Source organism: Piliocolobus tephrosceles, chromosome 15 (assembly GCF_002776525.5).
Source record: "Piliocolobus tephrosceles isolate RC106 chromosome 15, ASM277652v3, whole genome shotgun sequence".
NCBI lineage: Eukaryota > Metazoa > Chordata > Mammalia > Primates > Cercopithecidae > Piliocolobus > Piliocolobus tephrosceles.
The window spans coordinates 74084594-74104641 of NC_045448.1; the positions used below are offsets into that span (position 1 = coordinate 74084594).

General features: G+C 38.4%; 1 protein-coding gene across 5 annotated transcripts in view; it reads left to right on the forward strand.

Annotated features, from left to right (window-relative positions):
- Positions 1–20048, forward strand: part of ALMS1 (ALMS1 centrosome and basal body associated protein) — a 220513-nt gene that overhangs the window by 115008 nt on the left and 85457 nt on the right. For all 5 annotated transcript variants that reach the window (XM_023223966.2, XM_026456443.2, XM_026456446.2 and 2 more), the window contains one exon: positions 15336–15577. In XM_023223966.2, the coding sequence (XP_023079734.2) occupies positions 15336–15577 (242 nt within the window). The remainder of the gene's footprint in view (positions 1–15335; positions 15578–20048) is intronic.

The window sequence follows — 20048 nt, forward strand, 5'->3', positions numbered from 1 at the left end:
CTAGGTTTTTTTCTAGGGTTTTTATGGTTTTAGGTCTTATGTTTAAGTCTTTAATCCATCTTGAGTTAATTTTTGTATAAGGTGTAAGGAAGGGATCCTGTTTCAGTTTTCTGCATATGGCTAGCCAGTTTTCCCAACACCATTTATTAAATAGGGAGTCCTTTCCCCATTGTTTGTTTTTGTCAGGTTTGTTAAAGATCAGATGGTTGTAGATATGTGGTGTTATTTTTGAAGCCCCTGCTCTGTTCGATTGGTCTATATATCAGTTTTGGTACCAGTACCATGCTGTTTTGGTTCCTGTAGCCTTGTAGTATAGTTTGAAGTCTGGTATTATGATGCCTCCAGCTTTGTTCTTTTTGCTTAGGATTTTCTTGGCTATACGGGCTCTTTTTTGGTTCTATATGAAATTTAAAGTCATTTTTTTCTAATTCTGTGAAGAAAGTCAATGGTAGCTTGATGAGGATAGCATTGAATCTATAAATTACTTTGGACAGTATGGCCATTTCACAATATTGAGTCTTCCGATCCATGAACATGGAATGTTTTCCATTTGTTTGTGTCCTCTCATTTCCTTGAGCAGTGGTTTGTAGTTCTCCTTGAAGAGGTCCTTCGCATCCATCAAATGTTGTATTCCTTGGTATTTTATTCTGTTTGTAGGAATTGTGAATGGGAGTTTGCTCATGATTTGGCTCTCTGTTATTGGTGTATAGGAATGCTTGTGATTTTTGCACATTGATTTTGTATCCTGAGACTTTGCTGAAGTTGCCTATCAGCTTAAGGAGTTTTTGGGCTGAGATGATGGGGTTTTCTAAATATACAATCATGTCATCTGCAAACAGAGATAATTTGACTTCCTCTCTTCCTATTTGAATATGCTTTATTTCTTTCTCTTGCCTAATTGCCCTGGCCAGAACTTCCAATACTATGTTGAATAGGACTGGTGAGAGAGGCCATCTGGTGTTGTGTCAGTTTTCAAAGGGAATGCTTAACAGCTTTTGCCCATTCAGTATATTGGCTGTGGGTTTGTCACAAATAGCTCTTACTTTTTTTTGAGATATGTTCAATCAATACCTAGTTTATTGAGTGTTTTTAGCATGAAGGGGTGTTGAATTTTATTGAAGGCCTTTTCTGCGTCTGTTGAGATAATTGTGGTTTTTTGTTATTGGTTCTGTTTATGTGATGGATTACATTTATTGATTTGTGTGTGTTGAACCAGCCTTACATACCAGGGATGAAGCCAGCTTGATCTTGGTGGGTAAGCTTTTTAACGTGCTGCTGGATTCGTTTTGCCAGTAGTTTATTGAGGATTTTTGCATCAATGTTTATCAGGGATATTGGCCTGAAATTTTCTTTTTTGTTGTGTCTCTGCCAGGTTTTGGTATCAGGATGATGCTGGCCTCATAAAATGAGTTAGGGAGGAGTCCCTCTTTTTCTGTTGTTTGGAATAGTTTCAGAAGGAATGGTACCAGCCCCTCTTTGTACCTCTGGTAGAATTCAGCTGTGAATCTATCTGGTCCTGGGCTTTTCTTGGTTGGTAGGCTATTACTGCCTCAATTTCAGAACTTGTCATTGGTATATTCAGGGATTTGACGTCTTCCTGGTTTAGTCTTGGGAGGGTGTATGTGTCCAGGAATTTATCCATTTCTTCTAGATTTTCTAGTTTATTTGCGTAGAGGTATTTATAGTACTCTGTGATGGTAGTTTGTATTTCTGTGGGATCAGTGGTGATCTCCCCTTTATCAATTTTTATTGTGTCTATTTGATTCTTCTCTCTTTCTTCTTTATTATTCTGGCTAGGGTCTATCTATTTTGTTAATCTTTTCAAAAAACCAACTCCTGGATTCATTGATACTTTTTTTGGAAGGGTTTTTCAAAAGTGTCTCTATCCCCTTCAGTTCTGCTCTGATCTTAGTTATTTCTTGTCTTCTGCTAGCTTTTGAATTCATTTGCTTTCACTTCTCTAGTTATTTTAATTGTGATGTTAGGGTGTCGATTTTAGATCTTTCCTGCTTTTTCCTATGGGCATTTAGTGTTATAAATTTCCCTCTAAACACTGCTTTAAATGTGTCCCAGAGATTCTGGTACATTTTGTCTTTGTTCTCATTGTTTTCATACAACTTATTTATTTCTGCCTTAATTTTGTTATTTACCCAGTAGTCATTCAGGAGCAGGTTATTCAGTTTCCATGTAGTTGTGCAGTTTTGAGTGAGTTAGTTTCCTTCCTTCCTTCCTTCCTTCCTTCCTTCCTTCCTTCCTTCCTTCCGGGAGCAGGTTATTCAGTTTCCATGTGTTGTGTGGTTTTGAGTGAGTTAGTTCCCTGCCTCCCTTCCTCCCTCCCTCCCTCCCTTTCTTTTTATACCAAGTCTCGCTCTGTCACCCAGGCTGCAGTGCAGTGGTGCAATCTTGGCTCACTGCAAGCTCTGCCTCCTGGATTCACGCCATTCTCCTGCCTCAGCCTCCCAAGTAGCTGGGACTACAGGCACCCGCCACCACGCCTGGCTAATTTCTTTTTGTGTTTTTAGTAGAGATGGAGTTTCACTCTGTTAGCCAGAATGGTCTTGATCTCCTGACCTCATGATCCACCCTCCTCGGACTCCCAGAATGCTGGGATTACAGGCGTGAGCCATCACACCCGTCCAAGTGAGTTTCTTAGTCCTGAGTTCTAATTTGATTGTACTGTGGTCTGAGAGACTGTTTGTTACGATTTTCATTATTTTGCATTTGCTGAGGAGTGTTTTACTTCCAATTATGTTGTCAGTTTTAGAATAAGTGCTATGTAGTACTGAGAAGAATGTATATTCTGTTTATTTGGGATATAGAGTTCTGTAGATGTCTATTAGGTCTGCTTGGTCCAGAGCTGAGTTCAAGTCCTGAATATCCTTGTTAATTTTCTGTCCTGTTGATTTGTCTAATATTGACAATGGGGCATTAAAGTCTCCCACTATTACCATGTGGGAGTCTAAGTCTCATTGTAGGTCTCTAAGAACTTGCTTTATGAATCTGGCTGCTCTTGTATTGGGCGCATATATATTTAGGATAGTTAGCTCTTCTTGTTGCATTGATCCCTTTACTATTATGTAATGCCCTTCTTTGTCTTTTTTCATCTTTGTTGGTTTAAAGCCTGTTTTATCAGAGACTAGGATTTCAACCCCTGTTTTTGTTTGTTTGTTTGTTTGGCTTTCTATTTGCTTGGTAAATCTTCCTCCATCCCTTTATTTTAAACCTATGTGTGTCTTTGCACATGAGATGGGTCTCCTGAATACAGCACACCAATGGGTCTTGACTCTATCCAGTTTGCCAGTCTGTGCATTTTAATTGGGGCATGTAGCTCGTTTACATTTAAAGTTACTATTGTTAGGTGTGAATTTGATCCTATCATTATGATGCTAGCTGGTTATTTTGCCCATTAGTTGATGTAGTTTCTTCATAGTGTTAATGGTCTTTACATTTTTTTTTCTTTTTGCAGTGGCTGGTACTGGTTTTGCCTTGCCATATTTGGTGCTTCCTTCAGGAACTCTTGTAAGGCAGGCCTGGTGGTGACAAAATCCCTCAGCATTTGCGTGTCTGTAAAGGATTCTATTTCTCCTTCACTTATGATGCTTAGTGTGACTGGATATGAAATTCTGAGTTGAAAATTCTTTTCTTTAAGAATATTGAATATTGGCCCCCACTCTCTTCTGCCTTGTAGGGTTTCTGCTGAGAGATCTGCTATTAGTCTGATGGGCTTCCCTTTGTGGGTAACCTGACCTTTGTCTCTGACTGCCCTTAATATTTTTTCCTTCATTTCAACCCTGGTGAATCTGACAATTGTGTGTTTTGGGGTTGCTCTTTTTGAGGAGTATCTTTGTGGTGTTCTCTGTATTTCCTGAATTTGAATGTTGTCCTGTCTTGCTAGGTTGGGGAAGTTCTCCTGGATAATATGCTGAAGAGTGTTTTCCAACTTGGTTCCATTCTCCCCGTCACTTTCAGGTACACCAATCAAACGTAGGCTTGGTCTTTTCACATAGTCCCATATTTCTTGGAGGCTTTGTTTGTTCCTTTTCGTTCTTTTTTTCTCTAATCTTGTCTTCACACTTTATTTCATTAAGTTGATCTTCAGTCTCTGATATCCTTTCTTCCACTTGATTGATTCAGCTATTGATACTTGTGTATGCTTCTCAAATTTCTTGTGCTGTGTTTTTCAGCTCCATCAGGTCATTTATGTTCATCTCCAAACTAGTTATTCTAGTTAGCAATTCCTCTAACCTTTTATCAAGGTTCTTAGCTTCCTTGCATTGGGTTAGAACATGTTCCTTTAGCTTGGAGGAGTTTGTTATTACCCATCTTCTAAAACCTACTTCTGTCAATTCGTCAAACTCATTCTCCATCCAGTTTTGTTGCTGGTAAGAGTTATGATCCTTTGGAGGAGAAGAGGCATTCTGGTTTTTGGAATTTTCAGCCTTTTTGCACTGTTTTTCCCTCATCTTCGTGGATTTATCTACCTTTGGTCTTTACTGTTGGTGAACTTCAGATGGAGTTTTTGGGTTGTTCTTTTTGTTGATGTTGATGCTTTTGCTTTCTGTTTGTTAGTTTTCCTTCTAACAGTCAGGCCTCTCTGCTGCAGGTCTGCTGGAGTTTGCTGGGGGTCCACTCCAGACCCTGTTTGCCTGGGTATCACCAATGGGGGCTGCAGAACAGCAAAGCTTGCTGCCTTCTACCTCTGGAAGTTTCGTCCCAGAGGGGCATCTGCCAGATGCCACCAGGGCTCTCCTGTGTGAGGTGTCTGTCGACCTCTGCTGGGAGGTGTCTCCCCACCAGGAGGCACAGGGGTCAGGGACTCACTTATGGAGGCAGTCTGTCCCTTAGCAGAGCTCTAGGGCTGTACTGGAAGATCTGTTGCTCTATTCAGAGCTGGCAGGCAGGAACGTTTAAGTCTGCTGAAGCTGTGCCTACAGCTGCCGCTTCCCCCAGGTGCTCTGTCCCAGGGAGATTGGAGTTTTAGCTGTAAGCACCTGACTGGGGCTGCTGCCTTTCTTTCAGAGATGCCCTGCGCAGAAAGGAGGAATCTAGAGAGGCAGTCTGGCTACAGTGGCTTTGCCGGGCTGCGGTGGACTCCGCCCAGTCTGAAATTCCTGGCAGCTTTGTTTACACTATGAGGGGAAAACTGCCTACTCAAGCCTCAGTAATGGTGGACGCCCCTCCCCTTACAAAGCTGGAGCATCCCAGGTCAACTTAAGGCTGTTGTGCTGGCAGTGAGAATTTCAAGCCAGTGAATTTTAGCATGCTGGACTCCTTGGGGGTGGGATCCACTGAGCTAGACCACTTGCTTCCCTGGCTTCAGCCCCCTTTCCAGAGGAGTGAACAGTTCTGTCTTGCTGGCATTCCAGGTGCCACTGGGGTATGCAAAAAAAACTCCTGCAACTATTTCAGTGTCTGCCCAAATGGCAGCCCAGTTTTGTGCTTGAAACCCAGGGCCCTGGTGGCATAGGCACCCAAGGGAATCTCCTGGTCTGTGGGTTTCGAAGACAGTGGGAAAAGCGTAGTATCAGGGCCGGAATGCACTGTTCCTCTCAGCACAGTCCCTCATGGCTTCCCTTGGCTAGGGGAGGGAGTTCCCCAACCCCTTGTGCTTGCCAAGTGACGCGACATCCCACCCTGCTGCTGCTCACCCTCTGTGGGCTGCACCCACTGACTGTCTAAGCAGTCTCAATGAGATGAACTGGGTACCTCAGTTGAAAATGCAGAAATCACCTGCCTTCTGCGTTGGTCTTGCTGGAAGCTGCAGACCCGAGCTGTTCTATTTGGCCATCTTGCCTGGGAATCCCTCATGTGTTTGTTATTACATGACCATAAGTTTTCTATTTCTCTATGACAGTAGGTCTCAACTAGGAGTGATTTTACCCCTGAGGGAACATGAGAAATGTCTGAAGACATTTTTGATTGTAATGACTAGGAAAGAGATGCTACTGGTGTCTAGTAATTAAAAGACAGAGGTGCTGTGGATTATCCTAGAATGCACAAGACAGTCCTCCACAACAAAGAATTGTTTCCAAATGTCAGTGCTGAGGTTGAGAAACTGCACTAGGATTAATACCCAGGAGTGTGATTATTGGGTTATATGTAAGTATATGTTTAATTTTATAGGAAACTGCCAGAGTGTTTTCCAGAGTAGTTATAACATTTTGTATTTCCAATAACTATGTATGAGAGATCAAGTTCCTGCACATCCTCATCAGCATTTATACTGTCAGTATTTATTTTTTTATTTTTTTGAGATGGAGTCTCACTCTGTCACCCAGGCTGGAGTGCAGTAGCGCGATCTTGGCTCAGTAGCGCGATTTTGGCTCACTGCAACCTCCACCTCCTGCATTCAAGCGATTCTCCTGCCTCATCCTCCTGAGTAGCTGGTACTACAGGTGTGCACCACCACACCCGGCTAGTTTTTGTATTTTCAATAGAGATGGGGTTTCGCCATATTGGTCAGGCTGGTCTTGAACTCCTGACCTTATGATCCCCCCACCTTGGCCTCCCAAAGTGCTGGGATTACAGGCATGAGGTACCATGCCTGTCCACTGTCAGATTTTTTTTTTTAAATTCAGCCTTCCTGGTTGGTATATAGGGGTTATCTCATTATTGCTTTAATTTGCATTTCTCTACTACTGACAATGAACATTTTTAAATATGCCCATTTACTATCTATATATTTTCTATTAAAATTGTTTTGCTCATTTTCTAATTGTGTGTTTTTTTTTTTTTTTTTTTACTGTTGAATTTAGAGAATCTTTATATATTCTGGATACAAATTCTTTATTAGATTTCAGACTTGCAAATTTTTACATTATACAAAACCAAGTTTTCTTACTCTGTTTATTGTTACTATTGTAATTTGTTTTGATGTTCCAAATACAGATTTGGTGGCCAGTGGCAGCCCCTTCAAGCTGGCTCTGTATCCTTTTCATATGTCCCCGTCATCTTTTGATCATGTCTTTGCTTTCTGGCACAAGATATTTCAGGCTCATCTTATACTTTCCTTCTCCAGCTCTGGAATCAACCAGTTCGCCAAGAAGTCTGTTCTTCCAGTGGAATGTGCTGTTTAGATGCTAGGATTTAAACACTAGGCATATGTGTTGCTACTGAGTTGCTCTCAGCCCTACACTTATTTACATTAATATTTATGTCTCTGTATATATTAAAAACCATATGTTTATCTAATTTTTATTTTACTTTTTTGTTTTTGTAACTTTCATATCTAATAGTGAGTAACCTCACTTCCAGTATGCTTTATATAACGAATATTCTCATCTCTTGCCAACCTCTCCTCAGCAAGGATGACCCTGATTCTCCACTTGGTGTCAAACACTTTATTCAGTCTGTCCCCTTGGGTGGGTGCTCTTTTCACCCTGCCTGGGCTTTGGCACTCCATGCTAGACCACTCCTCAACATGTATACCACCCCTCCCTACTTGGTCTCTAACTTTCCCGTGTCAGAGTGCTCATCACCCTCAACATATGGACACTCTCCCCATGCCACTTAGGTTCTGACTCCCCATGCTGAACTCCCCCTTCGCATGGATTTCTTCCTCATACTGCATAGGCTCATGACACCTCACATTGGTCTTCCCTCTACTTAAATGCCTTTATCTTGTTTAGGATTTGACTCATGATGCCAGGCTATACCATGTAGATAGCCTCCTCACTCAGGTTCTGACATTCAAGGTCAGACTGACTCCTTTCATCCTGCTTGAGTAGTGTACCCTGTATGACACGTTTCTCATCCTGCAGAAAATCTGACTTTCCAACCTAGGCTATCTCTCTGTATAGTTATTTTCCTTCTCTACTCCAGCTCTGCCACTCCATGTAAGGACACCCCAGTGTGGAGACACCTACCTCATTCTGCTTGGGCTCTAACTCTACATGTCTGGTGGGACTCCCTCTTCATGGAAGCCCTCCTTATCCTGATTTGGTGCTTTTATTGCACACTAGGCCACACCTCTGCAGAGATTGTCTCCTTGCCCTGCTTGAATTCTAATACTCTGTGCTGTGACACTTCTTTACATGGGCATCTTCCTTACCCTAATGAAATTCTGATACCTTGCTCTGGCCCATTGTTATTCCATTTGCTACAGATTCCCGCTTTGTTCTGCCCATCTAATGGTTTTAAGATTCAATTGTTTGGGATGGGAAAGACAAAAGAAAGGGAGAATAGAAACACAGGAGAGGGGAAAGAGGATAGAAAGCTTATTTTTTATTACTTTATGATTAATATATCTGTTCTATCCTTTTACTTTCAACCTGTGACCTCACAGTAAAGTACATCACTTGTCAATGTCATATAGTTGAATGTTATTCATTTTTAATGTTGTCTGTTAATCTTTATAACTGAGATATTTAGTTCATTTACATTTAATATAATTATTGAGCTAGTTGATTTTGCTATCCTTTATTATTTTAGGTTAATTAATTATTTTTATTCCATGTTATTTTCTCTATTGGCTTGTTTTACTTTTTTTCCTTTTAGTGGTTATCCTAGAGATTATAATATACTTCCTTGACTTTACAGTTTACCTTAAGTTAGTACTTTTTCCACTTTATGATCAGCAAAGTATCTTATGACAGTTGAACTCTATTTACTCCTCGTATTTTTGCTTTTGTTGTCATATATATATTTCTGTTCTACATGTTCTAAATCCCACAAGACATTTTTATTGTTGCTTTGAACAACATTCTTTTCCATATATATGTATATAGGAAATATAAAACAAAGTAAAATATGTATATATACATAAGGGTGTATGTATGTATATGTACATGTATATATTTACACACACACACACACACACACACACATCCTTTAAGTGTTCTGCATTCTTTCTAGCAGTTCTGTACTACGTTGGATCATTTTCCTTCAGCCTAAAAATTTCCTTTGGTATTTCCTGAAGTCTTCTGGGGGATTATCTTAGCTTTTATTTGTTTGGTTTAAAAAAATGTATTTCCGTTGGTTATAGAATTATAGGTTTTTATTTCAGCACTTTAAAGAGCTACTATCTTTGTTGAAAGACCAAGTGTCATTCTTTTTTTTTTTTTTTTTTTTTTTTTTTGAGACAGAGTCTGCTCTGTCGCCCAGGCTGGAGTGCAGTGACATGATCCCTGCTCACTGCAAGCTCTGCCTCCCAGGTTCATGCCATTCTCCTGCTTCAGCCTCCCAAGTAACTGGGACTATAGGCGCCTGCCACCATACCTGGCTAATTTTTTGTATTTTTTAGTAGAGAAGGGGTTTCACTGTATTAGCCAGGATGGTCTCAATCTCCTGACCTCGTGATCCACCCGCCTCAGCCTCCCAAAGTGCTGGGATTACAGGTGTGAGCCACCGCACCCGGCCCAAATGTCATTCTTGTTTTTGCACTTTTGATTTTCAGCAGTTTGGCTTTGATGCCCCAAGAATTGGTTTTTCTTTGTATTCCTTTGTGTTCACTGAGCTTCTTAACTCAGTAGATTAAGTCTTTTACCTGTTTTGGAGAATTCTTACCCATTAACTCATAAATATTGTTTCTGCACTCTTGTCTCTTCTCCTAGGAATAAAATTACACATATATTGGATTATATGTCTGTGCCCCGTGAGTCTCTTATGCTGGCATCTGTTCATTCTTTTTCTGTTCGGTAGTTTTCTGTAGACTTTTTGAATTTACAAATTAGTTTCACACAGTGTCTATTTGCTTCTACTACCATTGAATCAAATTTCAGATAATGTATTTTTTATTCTGAAATATTCGTTTCTTTTTTCAATAGATTGTAGTTTTCTGTTGAGATTTTCCATATTTTATCTACTTCCCTTTATCTTTTGCTCTGAATATATTAATAATCATTTTGAAATCTTTTTGTGCTAACTAGTAGCTAACTCCCGTGTAAATCAGTTTTTCTTGTCTATTTTTTTCTCTCAATTTTTGGTCATTTTTTCCTGTTTCATATGTTACGTAATGTTTTATGTGTTGAATATTGTAAATAAGAGGATAATAGAGATTGAGGATATTTGCACATAGAGAGACTAGAAAAACAAGAGCAAGCCAATCCCAAAGCTAACAGAAGAAAATAAATAACCAAAATTAGAGCTGAACTGAATGAAATTGAGATGCGAAAATCCATGCAAAAGATTAACTAAATCAAAAATTGATTCTTCCAAAGAATAAACAAGATTGACAGACTACTAACTAAATTGTTAAAGAAAAAAGAAGACAAAATAAGTACAATCAGAAATGACAAAGGTGACACTACTGACTCCACAGAAATACACACATACACACACACACACACTCAGAGACTATTATGAACACCTATTCACACAAAAACTAGGAAACCTAGAAGAAATGGATAAATTCCTAGAAATATACAACCTCCCAAGATTGAGCCAGGAAGAAATGGAAATCATGAACAGACCAATAATGAGTTCTGAAATTGAGTCAGTAATAAAAAACTTCTTCCCAGCAAAAGAAACCATCAGCATAGTAAGTGAACAACCTACAGAATGGGACAAAATATTTGCAAACTGTGCATCCAACAAAGGTCTAATATCCAGAATCTGTAAGGGACTTAAACAGTTCAACAAGCAAAAAACAACCCTATTTTAAAAATGGGCAAAGGACATGAACAGACACTTCTCAAAAGAAGACATATTTGCGGCCAACAAATATATGAAAAAATGCTCCACATCACTAATCATTCAAGAAGTGCAAATCAAAACCACAATGAGATACCATCTCCTGTTAATCAGAATGGCTACTTATAAAAAGTAAAAAAATAACAGATGTTGGTGAGGTTGCAGAAGAAAGGGAAGGCTTGTATAGTGTTGATGGGAGCATAACTTAGTTCAGCCACTGGGGAAAACTGTGGAGATTCCTTAAAGAGCTTAAAACAGAACTACCATTCAACTCAACAGCCCCATTACTGGGTATATACCCAAAACAAAATAAATCATTCTACTGAAAAAAACACATATAATCAATTTTCATCATATTATTGCTATTCACAATAGCAAAGACATGAAATAAAAAAATAATAATTTTTGCTTTAAGCCTGACAAGTCTTTGGTTTTTCAACAATTAAATATTGTAAGAGCTCAGTTCAGGCTTTCAGATGTTTGAATTTCAGCTCTTTAGACTCTTTACCCTCACAGCTATAGAATATGGTAAATGTTGTAAGGAGGACACGAGTCAAGTATTTGTTGCAGTTACACTTTCTCAAGGGAAATTCATTTCATTAGTACTCTTGCAAATAATTTTACTGTTTTTCTCACTCAGCCCCTTTCTTGGGGTTGGCCCTTCTGACTTTTGACTGAGTGTAGTGAGTCTTTAATTCCTTACCTTTAAAAGTTCTCTATCTCAAGCATTAGTTATTAAGCCACCTGCCTTAAGCAGGTGCAACATTTGGCAAATGTTTTAAGGAGGAGAGCTGATGTGTGTTTGTCCCAGGCCTCTCCATCTAGTGGGACTTGATCTCTTATAGTGCCATGAGTATGAGATTTCAGTCTATTACTCTGACTGAGCCCCCAGCCTCCGGTACCACCCCAACACTCAGGAAATGTCTTGTGGGGGAAATCAGATGGATATCCTGCTAGATTCCATCATGTCACACCATCATGACAGCCTTCATGTTCATCAAAAGCTCGGTGATTTCTCTTTGTCAGTAGATTATGTCTACCTACACCAAACCCTGGCCTAGAATCACCAAATTCCTCTCTCTAGCATGTTAATTGGTAATATTTCCTCATTGTTTCTATAGCTGTAAGACTTTTTTTTTAAAAAATGTGATTTTTATAATTCATTCATTTTGTTTGTTTGTTAAAGTAGGAGTGATGGTATATGGCTCCCTACCTCATCCTACTTGGAAATGGAAGACCCATTTAGATCACCCTTAACTTCTCTCTATGATATATTAATAGTATTCTATATAAAGTTCTTATATCTTTTATTATACTTTATTAGGTATTTGATATTTTTGGTACTATTTTTATGACATACTTTTTAGATTTTAATTTTATAACTTCTATGATAAAAATCTAATGGACTTTTAAAAATTTGATCTTGTATCTGGCAAATTTTTTAAAAAGTTACATCCTAGTAAGTTACATGTAGATTCTTTTGGATTTTTCTATGTACACAATTATATCAAATATGAAAAGTAGCTATTCTTTCTTTCTTATCCATACCTCTTCTTTTTTCCTGCCTTACTACTAATACCATTTAACACCTTCCTAAAATATTGAATAGAAGTGGTAAGAGTTGGCATCCTTATTTTGTTCCTAATCTCACAGGCAATATTTTCAACATTCTACTGGTAAACACAATGATTGCTTTAGGGTTTTTTGTAGTTTCTCTTTGCTATGAGTTTTTGTCATGCATAATTACTGAGTTTTATTAAATGCTCTCTCTGCCTATATTGATATGGTCATGTGTGTTTCTCCTTTATTCTATTGAGGTAGGTGGTTAATCACTTTTTTTTTTTAATGTTAACTCATCTTGTATTCCTGGGGTAAACTATCATGGTAGAGATTCAACTACACACAAATGTATGTGTGTGTAAAATGAGAGCAAGCACATAGCATACACACACACGCGCTGCATTTTGTTGTCTAACATTTTGTTTAGGATTTTTGTATTTGTGTTCATAAGGGGAATTGACATTTTTGTTTCTTTTATCATAACTGTCCTTTTCAATTAGTGAATGGCAGGCATATAGTATAGACTCGAAAGTTCTACTTTTGTGATATATTTTAGATATTACTCTAATACAATACAGCATTATTCTCTTCTTGAAACTTTATTTTCAAGTGATTTTTTGAAAGTTTTATTCTTTTTTTTTTTTTTTTTTTTCTTATAGAGACAAGATCTTGCTCTGTTACCCAGGCTCTGGAGTGCAGTGGTGCAGTCATGGCTCACTGCTGCCTCAAACTTTGGTCTCAAGCAATCCTTCTGTCTCAGTCTCCTCAGTTGCTGGGACTATAGGCGCATGCCACTGTGCCTGTTTTTTTATATTTTGTAGAGATGGTCTTGCCACATTGCCCAGGGTGGTCACTTAACTCCTGGGCTCAAGTGATCCTCCTGCCTCAGCCTCCCAAAGTACTGGGATCACAGGTGTGAATCACTGTGCCAGGCCTTACGTTCAAGTAATTTTAGAGTTACAGAAAAGATACACATATAATAGAGTTCCTTATACCTCTCTCCTAGCTTCTCCTGTTGTTAACATCTTTTTTTTTTCATTTTATTTTTATTTTTATGTTTTTGGAGACAGAGTTTCACTCTCGTCGCCCAAGTTGGAGTGCAATGGCACAATCTTGGCTCACTGAAACCCCTGCTCCCTGGGTTCAGGCGATTCTCCTGCCTCAGCCTCCCAAGTAGCTGGGATTACAAGCATGCACCACCACGCCTGGCTAATTTTTGTATTATTAGTAGAGACGGGGTTTCACCATGTTGGCCAGGCTTGACCTCAGGTGATGCACCCGCCTCGGCCTCCCAAAATACTGGGATTACAGGCATGAGCTACTGCGTCTGACCTATTTTTTATTTTTAAACTTTTAGGTTCAGGGGATACATGTTCCAGTTTGTTCTATAGGTAAACTCGTGTCATGGGGGTTTGTTTTACAGGTTATGTCACCACCCAGGTATAAGCCTAGTACCCAGTAGTTTTTTTTTTTTTTTCTGTTTCTCTCCCCCGTCCCTCCACCCTCAAGTAGGCCCCAGTGTCTGTTGTTCCCCTCTCTGTATCCATGACTTCTCATCATTTAGCTCCCACTTATAAATGTGAGGATGCAGTATTTAATTTCCTGTTCCCGCATTAGTTTGCTAAGGATAATGACCTCCAGCTCCATCCATATTCTTGAGAGGACATGATCTTGTTCTTTTATATGGCTGCATAGTATTCCATGGTATAAATGTACCACATTTTCTTTATCCAGTTTGTCATTTATGGGGCATTTAAGTTGATTCATGTCTTTGTTATTGTGAATAGTACTATAATGAACATTTGTGTGCATGTGTCTTTATGGTAGAATGATTTATATTTCTTTGGGTATGTACACAGCAATGGATTGCTGAGTCAAATGGTAGTTGTGTTTTTAGCTCTCTGAGGAATTGCCACACTGCCTTCTACAGTGGTTGAACTAATTTACATTCCCACAAACAGTGTACAGCCACTCCCTTTTCTCTGCAACCTTGACAGCATCTGTTATATTTTGACTTTTTTATAACAGCCATTCTGATTGATGTGAAATTGTATCTCATTGTGGTTTTGATTTGCATTTATGTAATCAGTGATATTGAGCTTTTTTCTTATGCGTGGTGGCCACATATGTATCTTTTAAAAAATGTCTGTTCATATCCTTCGCCCACTAAGTTGCTTATAAATGCTGGATACTAGACCTTTATCAGATGCATAGTTTGCAAATATTTTCTTCCATTCTGTAGGTTGTCTGTTTACTCTGTTAATAATTTGTCTTTTGCTGTGTAGAAGCTCTTACGTTTAATGACATCCCATTTGTCAACTTTTGCTTTCATTGCAATTGCTTTTGGTGTCTTCATCGTGAAATTGCCCATTCCTGTGTCTAGAATGGCATTGCCTAGGTTGCATATGTGGTATCCACATCATCATTGGTGATGTTAACTGATCACTTGGATAAGGCAGTGCTTGCTAGGTGTCTCCACCATGGAAATAAGTTACTATTTTTCCCTTCTTATACTCTATGTTTTGAAATCCAGTCACTCAGTTCAGTGCATACACAAAGGAGGAGGGGAAGATTAAGCTTAACCTTCTTTGGTGGGAGGTATCCACATCTGTTATCTGGACTTCTTCTTAAGCAAAATTTGCTTCTTCTTTCCAATTATTTATGTATTCAGTTATTTACTTGCTCCACTCTGTTTTAATATTAATTCCCTATGATCTCAAGATATAACTACGACCTTGAAAACTCCTGGTTCTCCCAGAACTCCTTGACAGAATGCTCTGTTTCTTGTTTATGTTTGTACACTGTATGTATTTAGCACAGTCCCCTAATTTATAGTGGACATCTAGTAATTTAAAAAAATGTATTTTCAATTCAGCTGAAAAATACCATTTCCTCAACTAAATTATATACTTTAACATTCTAAATTAAAAGTAGGTTTTAAGATAAAAGTAAATGTGTGATAACATTGTATCAAACAAAATAAAGGGTACTGCAGAAATTTTACCTTAATAACGTTTGATGTTGATGTGTCCACAAAATATTCCTATAGCTACTTAAATATTCCCTGAAACCACTTTTGGAAAGAGATTTCAGTTTCTAATAGGCCAAGGATATAACCTGCTGTATTCTTTCTCTTTTTTGTTTAGATTACCAGAGAAGATAAAGACTCCACTTTCTGCTTTCTCTGAAAAACTGTCATCTGATGCAGTCACTCAGATAACAACAGAAAGTCCAGAAAAGACCCTGTTTTCATCTGAGATTTTTATTAATGCTGAAGATCGTGGACATGAAATTACAGAGCCTGGTAACCAAAAACTACGCAAAACTCCTGTCAAGTTTGCCTCATCATCTTCAGTCCAGCAGGTTACTTTTTCTCGTGGCACAGATGGTAAGAGAATGTGATTTCATTTTAGATTGTTAGACCAGCTCTTTTGTGTAATTATGTTAGAAATTTGTGGTTGTGCCTTTCTAGTCAGAAAACCTAATTTTAATTTAAGAATTAGGGTCCATATGATTATATCTGTCTTTTATTTGCATAGCTGTCAACAGAATATGATTTATTATATTTTTATCTTAATTTCTAGCAGAGTTAACATGTAGAACTCATGCCGTTTGTGGTTAAAACTTATTTTTGTCTCATATTTGCAATAAAAATGCAAGTAGTTCATAACAACTTGAAAGTAATTGAGGTCTCTTTTAAAAGGGCAGATAAATTATCTTGTATTATAGTAATGTTATTACTATATAGTGTGTATATAGAGTATATATATACTAAATACTATAACAGATAGATGCATAAATATATGATAGTGCAAACGCAATAGCAGTTTATCTCTTGCTTATAAAGCAATCACCAGAGACCCAGGTTGACTTCTTGCTCTGTTGTCTTTAAGATACATAACCCGTGGTTATGTTGGATTTACCTTCATGGTCAGCTGGAAGGAACAGAAAGCATGGGGGAGCAAATATAAGAGATGTTTACAGGCCAGGTCTGGAAGTAATCCAAATCACTTTCAGGAATGTAGTTTAGCTGTGTTTTCCAAAATGAAGAAGAAATGGATGTTGGTGAATAGGTAGCAGTCTCTGCCATAAGGTGAACATTTAACAGTCTCTACCATAAGGTGAACATTCATATGCTATAGTCTCAGTGATATTTTGATAGTACTTTTACCATATAAGATTTAGAATTAGAGCAAATTGTATATTATTTTCTTTTTTGGGTAAGTAGCAGGAAAATTAACAATTAAGTTTCCATTCTTCCCCAAATGAAGATGGAAACTTTACTAATTTTTAAAATATTTACTATTTTGGACAAATCTACTGAAAGTACATTTTAAGTTTCTCTACTTACACAAAAAACTTGTCCATCTACACATATAGATAGAATATACCTAAATGTAAAGAAAAATGTTTGGTTCAGCATTTAAATTGCATTGAATTTAAGTAAGTGCATTTATATACTAAGATGGTTATAATTCTTGAACATTTTTCTTGTGAAATTAAAGCATACCAAAAATATATATATATAGTTTAATAAATCATCACAAAGAACACCTTTATGTGTTGGTTACCTGTTGTTACAGTGATACAGTACAACAAACAACCTAAAAAATCTCCATGGTTTGTAACAGCAGACATTTGTTTTTCTTACTCACAGGCTTATGGGTCAGTTGGACTTTGGCTGGGCTGGCTGTAAGCTGCGGAAATGGTTTGGGTCTGTTCCAGATACTTCTTTCTGAGACTCAGGCTAATGTGTCAATAACTATCCTAGAGTGTGGTGTTCTCATGGTGGTGGCAGAAACACAAGAGAAGAAACAGCTATAAAAGCAGTGTGCAGTAGCTCACACCTGTAATCCCAGCACTTTGTGGGGCTGAGGCGGGCAGATCACGAGGTCAGGAGATCAAGACCATCCTGGCTAACACGATGAAACCTCGTCTGTACTAAAAATACACACACACACACACACACACACACAATAGCCGGGCATTTTGGCGGGCGCCTGTAGTCCCAGCTCCTCGGGAGGCTGAGGCACGAGAATGGCATGAACGTGGGAGGTGGAGATTGCAGTGAGTCTAGATTGCGCCACTGCACTCCAGCCTGGGTGATAGAGACTCCCGTCTCCAAAAAAAAAAAAGCATGTTTTAAACCTCTGCTGTCATCATATGGATCAGTTTATAGACGCTATGGTTTATGGTTCATATAAACTTTTTATCAAAGAATTAATATTATTTGGTTTACTAATTATTATTTTCAACACTGTGGATCAAAAGTAAAATTTTATGAGGATTTTTTTTTTTTTTTGGTACAAAACATTTTAAGGTACAAAGAATTGTATGTTAACTACATGACTGCTTACCCATTACTCTGAATTAACAAGTTCCTCTACCCCTTTCTAGTGCTTTTTTCCTTTCCCGGAAGCAACCATTATCTGCTGTGTATTCACTTCTTCCCCTAGACAGGCAGTCCAGTGTAACCTTAAGACTACTACATCCAAACAAAGTTTTTGAGGACTTCAAAAAACTTCAAAAAGTTCTTTATTTGTCTCAGATTCATCTCCATGTGATAGTCATTTCTGCTCTGGGTCCATTGTAATTTTGTCCAATCGTTGCTGTTAATTTTCTCCAACCTGTGAGCTGCGTGGCAGATTCAGCCATTGCTGTCAAGCTTAATATACACCAATGGAGAAAGAAAATTAATAAATCAGATTCTAACAATAACTACAGCAATGACCAAATAGAATTGGAGGCTACAGCTTTTTTTTTTCTTTTTGCCTGATAGAGTGGTACAAATATTCCTAAGTTGTCTCAGACTAAGGTTGAGGTCATTTTTTTTTTTTTTTTTTGAGACGGAGTCTCGCTGCATCTCCAAGCTGGAGTGCAATGGCGTGATCTCAGCTCACTGCAGCCTGCACCTCCCAGGTTCAAGGATTCTCCTGCCTCAGCCTCCCAAGTAGCTGGGACTACAGGCGTGCACCACCATGCCCAGCTAATTTTTGTATTTTTAGTAGAGATGGAGTTTCACCATGTTGGCCAGGATGATCTCCATCTCTTGACCTCGTGATCCGCCCACCTCAGCCTCCCAAAGTACTGGAATTACAGGCATGAGCCACTGCGCCTGGCCAAGGTCATTTTTTATTAATTTCATGATTGGACTTTCTTTAGAGGTCACTTTGCCATGCCCAGTGATAGAAATTAATACCTCTAGGTGTTAATCATACTCCTTTTTAAAAGTAACCTTATTTCTTCTGGATAATTCAGGTCAATCATAGATTTAGTCAGCACTCTGTATGCTGTTCTGTGTTTTGCTTTAGTGATATAAAAAATGTTAAGTAGCTAGGTGGCTCCTGTCCCTGGTAGAATTGTCCCTTTCTTATTTCCAAGATCTTCCATCTAACAACACTTATAGTCACGAAGGTTGAAAGCAAAAACTTCTTAAAAAGCTTCTTTGTTCCCAAATGCACACGTTCTATCTGGTACTCGGTATAGGCAAGTACTGTCTGTGGGTCAGAGCATATCCCATATGCTGTAAGAAAGCATTGTAGACTCAGAAAGTGGTGTTCCCCAGCTTATGCCATAACACTTTTCAGTAAATAGCTCACTCACTTTATTTATTTATATTTTAGGTTTAGCATAGTTGTGGTCCATACAGCATGGATAAGGACAGGAAATCCCTTTAGGCATCAACCTTTTGTCTCATTTCCTTTGCTTGGAAGTGAATTTCTTCCTTAGAAGCAGGCTACTAACAATATGGAATTCATTGCCAAAATAAGTTATCAGAGTGATAGAGTTGCCAAAGATGGTGACACAGTTCTAAGCAATATGAAGATTATTGTTTCTGGCCAGGTGTGGTGGCTCACACCTGTAATCCCAGCACTTTGGGAGGCTAAGGAGGGTGGATCACCTGAGGTCAGGAGTTCAAGACTAGCCTAGCTAACATGGTGAAACCTCATCTCTTCTGAAAATACAAAAATTAGCCGGGCATGGTGGCACATGCCTGTAATCCCAGCTACTCGGGAGGCTGAGGCAGGATAATTGCTTAAACCTGGGAGGCGGAGGTTGCCGTAAGCAGAGATCGTGCCAATGCACTCCAGCCTGGGCGACAGAGGGAGACTTCCGCTCCCCCCGCCTCTTGCCCCCACCAAAAAAGAGTATTGTTTCCAGAGAAGGACAGCTAATTCTACTCCATGACAATCAGAATCAGTCTAGAGGGATTTGGGTTTTATTAACTAGAGACAAGTGACTAGGAGTCCATCTAGAAATGGTGACAGGATATAAGAGAAAACCGTGGTCTCTAAAAATAAGGATAAATGGAAGGAACTGAAGGTTTTTAGCGATGAGAAATGGTAGCTGTATTCAAAATTCATAATCATATGAGCAATACAACCCTATGAAATGCTTAGAAATAACCTAAACAAAAATTTTAAATGACCTAATGCAGGAAACATTATTCCTTTTGTAGAGATAGAAAATAATAATTGACTAAATTAAAAGAAAGGTATGATTCTAGGATGGAAGGGTGAATATTGTAAAGTTATCATTTATTCCCACATGTATTTATACTCTAAAGTAATTCTGCACAAAGTTCTAATGGAACTGTTCTTTTGAACTGCTTGATTTATCTTTACAAATTTATTTTTATTTTTAATTCTTCTGGGTACATAGTAGACATAGATATTTATGAGGCACATGAGCTATTTTGATATAGGCATATAATGTATAATAATCCCATCAAGGTAAATGGGATATCATCACCTCAAGCATTTATCCATTCTTTGTGTTAACAGACAGTCCAGTTACATTATTTTTGTTATGTTATGTTATGTTATGTTATGTTATGTTATGTTATGTTATGTTATGTT